Source organism: Siphateles boraxobius, unplaced genomic scaffold (assembly GCF_051911475.1).
Source record: "Siphateles boraxobius isolate OS27281-9 unplaced genomic scaffold, OSU_SipBor_1 11, whole genome shotgun sequence".
Classification (NCBI taxonomy): Eukaryota; Metazoa; Chordata; class Actinopteri; order Cypriniformes; family Leuciscidae; genus Siphateles; species Siphateles boraxobius.
In genome coordinates, this window is record NW_027508711.1 from 15,947,854 (window position 1) to 15,959,923 (window position 12,070).

The 12,070-nt window shown below is 45.1% G+C and overlaps 1 protein-coding gene across 1 annotated transcript in view; it reads right to left on the reverse strand.

The window, feature by feature from the left end:
- The window catches only part of gabra3 (gamma-aminobutyric acid type A receptor subunit alpha3), a 725,881-nt gene that overhangs the window by 276,136 nt on the left and 437,675 nt on the right, over positions 1 to 12,070 (reverse strand). Inside the window, exon 6 of the mRNA XM_077197385.1 lies at positions 823 to 905. Coding sequence (XP_077053500.1) covers positions 823 to 905 — 83 coding nt within the window. The remainder of the gene's footprint in view (positions 1 to 822; positions 906 to 12,070) is intronic.

Below are 12,070 nucleotides of genomic sequence, written 5' to 3' on the forward strand. Positions count from 1 at the left end.
GGCGTAGCTACAACGTGGAGTTGACGTGGAAGCATAATGAGGCCTTCAGTAGTTGCATATTCATAACTGAGACCACACCATCTGTTTACAAAAGCGATTGAGAACTGCAGACCATATATGGCTCTCTCTTTGATTGCTAGTGTGTTGATTCATTTAAAAAAAAGCCTCTGGCTTGCTTCGTTGGGGACACGTATTATTCAACAATATTATTGATCTGACTGTACTGACACTGTTGACTATGTGAACTGAACTGAGCTGGACGATGACTTCATCAGAACTGCTTTATAGATGAAATGAACTCATTTAATAATTGATGATCTTTACAATGGATCTGAATCAACACTGAATTGACATCAGCTAAACAACAGCAGAAATGCATCATTTTTCCTGTTTATGACTGTAAAACTGCTTTGAAACAATCTGTATTGTATTAAGCGCTGTATAAATAAAGGTGACTTAACATTACATATTTAAAAAATATTACATAATTAATCCATGCCTATTTGTCACATAATATACACCAACCAATCGTGATACGGCACAACAAGCTCAAATTTCATTGGACAATGTGAAGTGGTAGTTTCCCAGTCTTACTTAAATCGGTTGAAAATTAAATATGCACTGTCTTTTTTCAGTTTTTTTATTATTAATTATAAATTTATTTATTTATTAACAATGGTGAAATATCTAAAAGAAAAAAAGACGAGTATCGTTCTTTACAATCCGAATGGACTGAAGAATTTGCATTTGTGGAGCGATCTGGACTTCCATTGAGAAACACTAATCTAGTAAAAATAAATGACTATGACAGAGATCACTTACAGCTTCCAAACTTCAGTGGGCAGGCATGGGCATCCATTGGAAAATCTTCCAAATGCATGGGGCACTCAGCATGGATGGTTAATCTATGTAGAGAGGAACAGACACAGAGAGAGAGCTTTAAAGTCAACATTAAACAGTATTTGCAACTTATTTTACTTTTGTAACGTGATGTATTTTGGAGTGAAACAAGAACTTATGTATGGCAGGACTTGTCTTAATCCTCGGGATTTGACTATCATGGAACGTAGATGTTTCTCACTAGAAATAGGATGTTAATGTTTGAAAAAAATCTTAAAATCATCATGCCTTATAGTCACATTTAGTAAATTAGAGTTGGGCGATAATATAGTTTACATTTTGCGATGATACAAGCAATCAAGGAGTTGAGATATCTCCATACTATCGCCAAAGTGAGTATACTCTCAAAAAGTTGGACATACGTATAAATCCACCTTTATATAAAGATCTGGGCAAAAATATATATAGTGAAACAGCACTGGCTTCCACATTTGAGGAGGCTTTTTGACTGGAATGAGGAGAAAGAAAGTCAGGTTCACCCTCTAGATATGTACAGTGTCAAGTCTTGTTTTCATTTGGTATTAAATATTAGCAGTAACAAAATCCAGTTCATATGCATATGTGCAATATTGTCAGGATCCTGTGATCTCTCATGCCTTTTATTTTGAAATTCGTGTGTTCATGTTCATTTGTACTTCCCTTTCAGTCGATAACGTCGGTATTAGTCGACGTCGACTGAATGGGGATCACGCTAGAGAGCCAATCGTCTTCGAGTACTATTGAACGAGCCAATGTAATTGGCGTGTGTGATTACATCACGGCGCGGCGCGGGTTTAAATACGAAAGTGGATGCACGCACTAGTTGCCTTTCGTTTCGGAGCCAATCGTATTGTCTCTGAAGAGTGCTGTTGATTTCAACGAGCGAGTGTGTCGGTGTTCTTTTGGAAAGACTCTCCCGGTGCTGGTGATTTGTACAGTGCAGTGCAACGGTGATCGCGAGCTTTGAGCTCTCAACTGCTGTTTTAACAGCAAGCACATTTTTGTGTTTGTGTGTGTGTTGACGGCTGGTTGAGGGGGAGAAAAGTGAGTGCTTCACTGTTTTTTCAGTTCACTGAACTCAGTGTTGCCGCGGTCATTCCCTGTGTGCTCCGGCACTGGTGACAGGTCCTATTTCTAAAAGAGCAACACGGGTGCGTTTGTGTCTTTTTCAAGATGCCATTCCATCCGTGCGTTTCTGGGTGTGGTAGGGCTCTGTCCCCCTCTGACGGTCACAATTGTTGAATCACGTGTTTGGGCTTAAGGCACGCTGACGCAGCTCTTGTGGATGAGTCATGTTCCCATTGCGGGAATATGACCATCTCGGTGCTAAGGTCAAGACTCGCTTTCCTTCGCTAAAGTGGAGTCCCCATCCCCAGGCCCCACTCTAGTGTCCCTTCTGGGTTATCTCCCTAGAAGAGCTCTGGAGTTCCGTCTTGGCTGGGTGAATTGAGGATCACAGTGACGAGTAATCCGCCCGGCAAAGCCCCGTGGATCCCTCACTCCTCTCTTGCACCGCATCCGCTGGAGCTCCCCGATGAGCGTGCTGGTCCCTCTGTGTTGGACCGACCAGCTATCTAATTCGGGGCCCCTCCAGAGAACAGGATGTCCGTCGCAGCATCGGACGGGGAGCTGGGCTCTGGAGATGACGACTCAGCTGCGCTGTCTCCCTCTGGGAGACCAGCGTTGCCCGAGCCAAATCCAGAGATGGCAGCTATGCTCAAGAAGGCCGCAGGGGGGGTAGGGCTCGCGTGGAACTCTCCAACGTGTACCAAACGGTCTCGGTTGGATGATTGGTTACGAGGGAGCGGTGAAGGGTTACGAGGCTATCCCTCCAGTGGAGCGGTCCGTTGCGATGCAGCTGTGTCCAGCGACCGCTACCTCATGGAAGAGGGATCCTCGTCTCCCGTCTAAGGCCTGTAAGTTCTCATCCGTTCTCACGGGCAAGGCTTACAAAGCCTGTGGGCAAGCCGCTTCCTCTTTGCATGCTATGGCGTTGCTCCAGGTCCACGAGGCCCAGGCAATCATGAACATGCACGAGGGTAGCCCAGACCGTGAGCTTATGGGTGAGCACACACTGCAACTGACCTCGCCCTCCGGGGCACGAAGGTTGCAGCTCGCGCGGTCGGTCTGGCGATGTCCAGCCTTGTGGTCCAGGAGCACCATCTCTGGCTCAACCTGGCGGATTTGAGAGAAGCGGACAAGGTTCGGTTCTTGGAGTCTCCCATTTCCCAGGTTGGGCTGTTCGGCGACACGGTTGAGAACTTTGCCCAGCAGTTCCCAGCCGCCCAGAAGCAGACGGAGGCCATCCGGCACATCCTGCCCCGATGACCTGCTGCTGCTCCTGCTGATGCTCCTGGCCGTCAGTCGGGGGCAGATCCTCCGTCTGCTTATCGCCGAGGGCGCCCGCCTGCAGCTGCCCCTGCTACCGCTGGACCACCGTAGCAGCCTTCATCCAGGTCTCAGCGTGGAGCTGACCGCAGAAGGGGCGCCCCACCTGCTTCAGGTGCTGCCAAGCTAGGTGGCAAGCGACAGCGGAAACGTTGAACCTGAGGCGGGCCACCCAGAGATGGAGGAATGCTCTTGGAGATGGTCACCGGCCACTCCCTACACTCGTAGGAGAACCGAGTGAAGTTTTTTTTCCTCCACCTCGCTGCCCCACCTCGAGTACGTCTGCCATCAGACTCGGCTTGCGATTCATTTCGCTTGGCTTACGCCCTGGCTAAGTGATATTAATCATACCAAGGTGTTGAGCTAAGATGCTCCTTAGATTAGTGATATTCATCACACCTACGTGTTGAGCATTGCTCCTGTCCTGTGTGCGCACGTCACAGTCCTGCTGGCGAAGGACGCGATGTAGCCCCTTCCTCCAGCCGATATGAAGACTGGTTTCTATAAACCAGTATTAATTGTACCCTAGAGTGGTGGGTCATGGCCATCTTGGACCTGTGTCAATTGAAACGGGCCCTTTTTCAAAAGCCTCCGTTTAAGTTGCTAACAAAGATATATTTCCAAGTGCTCCGTCCCCAAGGTTGGCCTGCAGCATTCGACCTGAAGGACAGTACTTCAGATCTCGATCCCTCCGCTCCACAGATCATTCTGTGTTCTTGCGTTCGAAGGTGCGAAGTATCAGTACAAGGTCCTACCCTTCGAGTGCTCCATAGCCAGTTCGGTCTTCAGGTCAACTGGAAGAGAGTAATCTCGCCCTCAGGCTGAGTATCTCTTTTTCAGTTTGGAGTAGGACTCAATCCAACACGTCTCTTCAAGAAAGAGTGTGTTCGGCTGGTGCTATGTAGAAGAGAGAAAGGGTCCCACTGAAATAACTTTCAGAGGCTCCTGGGGTATATGGCAGATGCAGCCGCTTGGCTTCCTTCATATGAAGACCGCTTCAGCACTAGCTTAATGATCGAGTCCCGAGGTGACCGTGGCAGAGCGGCACGCTCTGTGTGAAAACAGATCACCCCGGCCTGCTGCCAAACCCTCAGTCCGTGATCAGATCTTTCGTTTCTCCGGGCCAATCCGCTGCTAGAACGAGGTCCACTAACACCGTCTGAGGGGCCATGTACAGAGGGCATGCTTTAATGGAGGCCTGGGCGACCTCCGACTGCATTGGCATTCGTGCCTCGGGTTGTTGCAGTTCACCTCCCTTTGAGCCACCGCTGCTCAGCGAGCTGGTATTGGTCTGAACATCGCAACCGTTTCGCTAAGCTTCCCTCGCCCGTCACATCCTCATCCGGCCTGCTTAATCGTGCCGCCTACAAGCCTCATGACAGCATTGGCCAGGGAGAGTGGAGACTCCATCCCCTGGCGGTCCAGCTGGGCAGGGACCACTTCGGGGCCACACAGTTATATCTGTTTGCCTCTCCGGAGTCCTCCCTCTGCCAGTTGTCTTATTTCTGTCTGAGCGGACATCCCTTAGACAGACACTGGCTCTCGGCTGGCCCTGGGCTATGCAGAAATGCATTCCCCAGTGAGCCTTCTAAGAAAGCGGTTATACGATGCATTGTCATTTAGTGCCAGCTCAAGTTCAGTGACTTTCATCACACTCAGGTGTTGAGCAGAGATGCTCCTGAAGCTCAGTGATCTTCACATGTAGTGTTGAGCAGTGCTCCTGTCTTGTGCGCGAATGCCACTTGCACCTATGGTGCTAGATCAGGAGTGGAGCATGTCTTGACAGTTGCCCCTTATTGGCCCAACCAGACCTGGGTCCCCTCCACAGCCTTCCTGACTTCCCCTGAATACATTTCAGGGACGGGGCATGATGTCACCCGCGTTCAGACCCCTGGAGAGATCCCTGACCGGTCCTAACTGGACGTGGAGGTTCAGGTACCTACTACAGGAACATGTGGTAGTTACCATCACTTCTGCGAGCACCCCCTAAAATAGGAGTTGTGCTTACGCCAAAGAAGTGGAACCTATTCGTTGAGTGAGTCTTCTCTCCGTGGGGAGATCCTGAGAGCGTTCAGTCATTCAGTGCTCTCTTTCCTGCAAGATATGTTGGAGTATGCTGTTTTTCTCCACCCTCAAAATTATGTTGTCTCTGTTTTCTTGACGCACATCATGATGCAGAAGCATGGGAAGCACGTCTGATCGTCAGGTTCCTGAGGGAGCAAGGGAGTTGCCTTGAGCCCCTCTTATCCTCTTGGGCCTTATCTCTGGTGCTACTGCACTCAGAGACCGTCACTGAGCCCCTGCAGGCAGTGAGTTAAAATTTCTGTTTTTAAACAGTTCTCCTGCTCGCCTGGTCTCTACTAGAGGGTAGGGACTTGCTCACTTTCGGTCAACGAGTTGTGCCTGGATATGTGCGCAAGGTTCCTACATCTCTACATACAGGGACTAGGTGGTGAGCCTGCAAGCGCTACTCTGGAGGAGGCAGACCCAGCCCTGGATTTCTCTGTCCGTCCGCTTCATTGCGGGTTATGTGCACAGAACGCAAGCCTTAGAACCTCACACCAGCTCTTATCTGTTAAGGAAGTCAGCAGAGAGGGAAGGTTGTTTCCAAGCAAAGTTGGCCAACTAAATGGTGGCTGCCTTCATCTGGGTGAAAATTCGAAGATGCTCATATCCACTTAGGTGTTGAGCTCCTCTTAAATGAGTGTGTGCTCTGCCTAGGGCTTGACAAAGAGTGCTTCGCTGACAGATATTCTAGAGTTGGGGGCTGAGCGACACCTATACTTGACCACTGTTTCCCGTGGGCTCCCTTCTCATGAAGCCAGTTTCACCGTGAGCCCGGTTCAAGTGTCGGCTTGCTGCGCCATTCCCCTCCTACGGATTGGATACGTGCGCCATTCGGCTCCAGTTGAGTTCCCTTTAACCGAACCCTGTTGAGTTCCTCCGCACCCATCCGACATCAGACGTGGTGGAACACCCAGTGTTAGGCGTACCACTCATAAGCTTGTGGAACCTGTGTTAGGCTGGGTCCATTTGTTGCGATCCCTACGATGATCCCATATGTGTATTTTTCCATGGTATGGCTCCCTGCGGCGAGCCCGTGTCTTCCCTCGGTAGAGTCTCTCTGCCGTCACTGTCCGGTGAGTCTCCCCCCTGTCATAGGCTGGAGCCACTCCAGTGACATTCCATATGTTGTTCTGCCGGTCATCTGCCCAGTTCATATGTGTTTTCTCCACATGCTACCTCCCTTCGGGCAGGATGTGGCTTCTGCTGCGTCCCTTCCTTCCTTGTACAGGGAACGCTATCCCAGTGGTCCTGTAGCAGTGACTTCCCTGGACTAAGCCCTGTCCCTTCCCCGCCTTAAATTGCGGGGGCATCAGGAGGCTTTTGTCTAGGCACTGGAAGGTGGCAGCTTTAGTGGCGTTTTCAATGGTTGATCCCCATTCAGTTGACGTCGACTACGTCTGACGTTATCGACCGAAAGGGAACGTCCTGGTTGCGTGTGCAACCCACCGTTCCCTGAAGTCCCCTTGCCACTACCGCTGGACCACCGCTGACTCCGAGTTACGCTAGGCTCCTCAGCGAAAAGCAACTAGTGTGTGTATCCACTTCCGTATTTATACTCGCGCCGCGGGGACGGAGTGTGTGATGTAATCACGCACGCCAATTACATTGGCTCGTTCAATAGTACTCGAAGATGATTGGCTCCCTAGCGTGATCCCCATTCAGTCGACGTCGACAAAGTCCTCCGTTCCTTCCGTCAGGGAACGGTGGATTGCATACGCAACCAGGACGTTCTGTCCTAGGTCTTTGTAGTTCTTTTGCTCTTTGTTATTAGCTCCAGGTGTTCCTTTTTTATCGTTTCAGTTAGCGATTTAATCTTGTGTCAATCCTTGCTTTTTGGTGGATTATTGTTTGTTTGCTTTCTCCTAAATTGAGAGTATCATGTACCTATTGTCCAAAGTCAATAGCTAAGTTTCATGTCATGGTTATCATCGTCAAATTAGAGCCATAAAACCATCTTTTTTTCTGCATTTAGATCCAGTAATGTTTCTTTTGTTTTTGAGGCTGTTACAGATTTCTTTCATGCTTGTACTGAAAATAATTTGGAATTTCATTGACTGAAATATGGTTAGTGTACTGTCGAAAGTATTCATGGTAAACTAGATTTGTTCCAGAAACATTTTTGTTATGCTGGTGGAAAGTCTCTTTACATCCTGATAGCAATCACTAAGTTAAGTGGTCTAAATGTATTTATATGAATATATCTCGTCTGTGGAAGGCGTAGGACCATAAAATGTTTGTACAATATGATGTCCTACCTGCCTGTAAGCTTATGTATTTCCATACCTCCGAGAGTAAACAGGGCTGATTATATTAAAGAACCGCTGAATCAAATGCTCAATTATATATCGTATTTCATTTAGTCCAATGAAGAATCTCAGATAGTGATTCACAACATTTTGAGACAGAAGCCAGGGAAGAAAAATCGAACAGAACATGAGTGTTAATTTAGTATTAAGAAAAATGAATAAGTGATAACTGCTTGAAAGAGATTCTTTAAACTGTAATAAAGTATTTGAAAATACAGATGCAAGTAATCTAGTGCATGAAGTCTTGTATGTGTACACTGCATGAGCCATTGCTTGAAATTAGCTGAGTAACAAGCTGGCAGCTTGTATGGAGTCGGGTAAATTGACCTATAAATAGATCCATGAAGCTTTTAATTAGCGAGTATCAAGGCCTGATCCATTGAGGTGAATCAAAGTCATTTCTGACAAAGTCATTTCAGACAGTTTAATGACTGTGAGGTGCTTCTTGTTCACATCTGTGGAAAACTAAAGGTGGTTTTGAAATTCATTCTGTTCCTCTCTCCACAGATTGATGTAACATCTTCTGAGTTCGCTTCGTTCCTCATTGACTCTCTCCAAGGCCATGGCTGTGAAACCAGAGGCACAATTTATATACAGCTCTCAGAAGGGTATGACATATTTTTCCAGAATAGGACAGTGAGAAGAGTACTGTATGTGTTTGTGCAATGCTGTATGTAGTCTACTGAGTGCCAGAGTGGATGAGTCTGTGAGGACATTAAAGGTCACTAAATTCAAAGTATTCTGAGCTTTAAACATGGCAGCCCATGAGTGTGAACATGTGCAAGGGTTTGAGGAAATCTCAGACTTACTGTTTGTTGCTATTTTGCTTTTATACCTCCTCATACCTCTAGCGTTTGTGTACCATGGCATTAGAGTATGACAGGAAGCCAGCATTACATCTCTAGTTCAGTGCGCACATGTGTGCCTATGGTCACGTAGCACAGCTGGCCTGTCAGTGCGCATGCACGCCTGCTGCGGCTGCTTTACTGGCCATTTGTCAGTTTCACGGTCAGTGACCGTCTTGGCTCTCTTGGGTAGCCAGGTCCCCCAGGGGTTTTCCCCCAGCTTTGCGCTAGGTCTCAGGCTCTCGAGCTTCTGCACCTCTCATCTCCTCAATAACATATTGACCCAACGGTCCTCAGCACATGACCTGTTCCCGAGGCAGCCCTGACAAGGCCAATGGCAGGGATTTGCTTTCAAAAGTCTCTAACCTGGGCATACAGACATATAATCCAGATTCATAATACTATTTGGTTCACCTGCTTCAATTGAAAACATTTACCCTTCATAAATATTTCATGAAACTGTATTTTATATAGTTTGATTTCACATATGTTTTCCAATGGCAGTTTTACTTTTGCCAGAACCTTTTTTTTAAATGTATGCATCATCTTTTAAGTAGAATTCTTAAATATAAATGTATACATTCAAAAAAAAAAAAAATTAAAACAATACATTCTGTTAGAATTATATGACACAACTGGGTTTCACCTTGTAAACATAAACACACAAAAACAGAGTACGAGGTTCGAGGTCATTATTCAAAATGCCTTCTGTCATTCCTTCCCTTGATAATTATTATATTATTTGTATAATGTACTACACATACACAGGTTACAAATAGGTTACAGCTGAAACTGACATCAATATTAATTATTATGAATTGTCAAGTAGCTAGCACTAGTCAATAAGTAAGATTATGCAGATACTTAATATTGATTTGCAAGTAAGAAATTGTTTAATGCCTATTACTAAAACTTACACTGATAACTACTAATAATAAGTCAAGTGAGCAAACAAGTGAAAATAACAAAATATTTTTTAAAAACAAGTAAAAGCACATTGTGTGAAAATGTGTGTTGGCAAATATAAACATACAATTTAAAACAGACTTCATATATGGGGCAAAAGGTGTAAGGTGTATGTTTCGGTTTTACCTAAATTGTTTTTAACTAAAACCTACTGTGTTTAGACAGTAATACACCTTTTTCAGCATATTTAGTTCACACAGTCACAGAAACAAACTATAGTTTTAATTTACAATAATAAATCCTAAATTTCAGCATTAGCAACTTATTTTTCGTTCCATCAGTCGCGCATGCACTCAAGGTCAGAAGATCTCCTGTTTTTAGCTATTTTTAAGTCAGACTTGTGAATTCAGTGGAGATTGGCACTGACCGGATCATTTGAATCAGCGAGTTGTAGACTTTAGAACAGATACAATCGGATAAAAGATTCCCAAGATAAAAATGACTCTGATAAAATACACTGAACAAAATCATAAACGCAACACTTTTGGTTTTGCCTCCATTTTTCATGAGCTGAACTAAAAGATCTAAGACTTTTTCTTTGTACACAAAAAACAATCAGTATTTGCCTCACGCAGTGCAACACACCTCCTTCGCATAGAGTTGATCAGGTTGTTGATTGTAGCCTGTGGAATGTTGGTCCACTCCTCTTCAATGGCTGTGCAAAGTTGCTGGATCTTGGCAGGACCTGGAACACGCTGCCGTTTACGCCGATCCAGAGCATCCCAAACATGCTCAATGGGTAACATGTAAGGTGAGTATGCTGGCCATGCAAGAACTAGGATGTTTTCAGCTTTCAGGAATTGTGTACAGATTCTTGCAACATGGGGCCGTGCATTATCATGCCGCAACATGAGGTGATGGTCGTGGATGAATGGCACAACAATGGGCCTCAGGATCTGGTCACGGTATCTCTGTGCATTCAAAATTTTTTGCCAATAAAATCCAAGTGTTTATTGTCCATAACATACGCCTGCCCATACCATAACCCCACTGCAACCATGGGCCACTCGATCCACAACGTTGACAACAGCAAACCGCTCACCCACACGACGCCATACACGCTGTCTGCCATCTGCCCTTTACAGTGAAAACCAGGATTCATCCGTGAAGAGAACACCTCTCCAAAGTGCCAGACGCCATCGAATGTGAGCATTTTCCCACTCAAGTCGGTTACAACGACAAACTGCAGTCAGATCGAGACCCTGATAAAGATGACGAGCATGCAGATGAGCATCGCTTTTTCTGACAGTTTGTGCAGAAATTCTTTGGTTATGCAAACCGATTATGGCAGCAGTTGTCCGGGTGGCTGTTCTCAGATGATCTTGGAGGTGAAGATACTGGATGTGGAGGTCCTGGGCTGGTGTGGTTACACGTGGTCTGCCGTTGTGAGGCCATTTGGATGTACTGCCAAATTCTCTGAAACACCATTGCAGACGGCTCATGGTAGAGAAATTAACATTCAATTCACAGGCAACAACTCTGATGGACATTCCTGCAGTCAGCATGCCAATTGCATGCTCCCTCAAAACTTGTGAAATCTGTGGCATTGTCCTGTGTGATGAAACTGCATATTTTAGAGTGGCCTTTTATTGTGGCCAGCCTAAGGCACACCTGTGCACTAATCATGCTGTCTAATCAGCATCTTGATATGCCACACCTGTGAGGTGGGTGGATTATCTCGGCAAAGGAGAAGTGCTCACTAACACAGATTTAGACAGATTTGTGAACAATATTTGAGAGAAATAGGCCTTTTGTGTACATAGAAAAAGTCTTAGATCTTTGATTTCAGCTCACGAAAAAAGAGTGCAAAAAGTGCTGCATTTATTATTTTGTTCACTGTACATATACTTTAAAATTAGCTTAGGGCCAACTCAATTATAAGGCAAGGCAAGTTTATATAGCACATTTCATACACAATGGTAATTCAAATGGCTTTACATAGAAGGAATTAAAATATTCAAAATAATTACAACAGATGCAATAGGATTTTAAAAATTAGCATGCGTTGAGCAAGAGTTGAGAATTAAAATGTACATAAAAGATATTAAAACAGTTTAGAATAAAAATTTATACTGAAGGTTAAAATACTATTCCTGACTACCTGAAAAACTAAGCTCGGGGTTCCCCTTTCTGAAATGGAAGAGGTTGAGAGTCAGGTTCACGTTTTTACACTACAACTTACCGGCGTCTAGGGTATGCATTATTCACTCTTAGAGATGGTAAACCTTATGCGCGACGCCCACCTCATCCCTTTTTAAAAAATAGAAGACTGTTACAGTTTATCCTATGTGATGTGATATGAGAATACGTGTGTATTTTTACGTAAAGTGTAGATCTTCCACACGTACATTTACGTTTTCATACACACAGAAACGTATAATAGGCCTACTGATGTATTTGACAACATTAAAACGTAAAATATTTACGTATTGACAGCACTATTTGACTATTGTATTCAATTGTCATATCAATGACATTTTCAGTCGCATTTATTAAATGCAGTTTATTAATTTACTTAAGTAATATAACATTTCACTCTGTTCATGACTTCTGCTGCAAACTCATTTCAAAGGATTACATAATGTTAAACAAGGCAGTGGTATCAAACTGGCTCTCGCC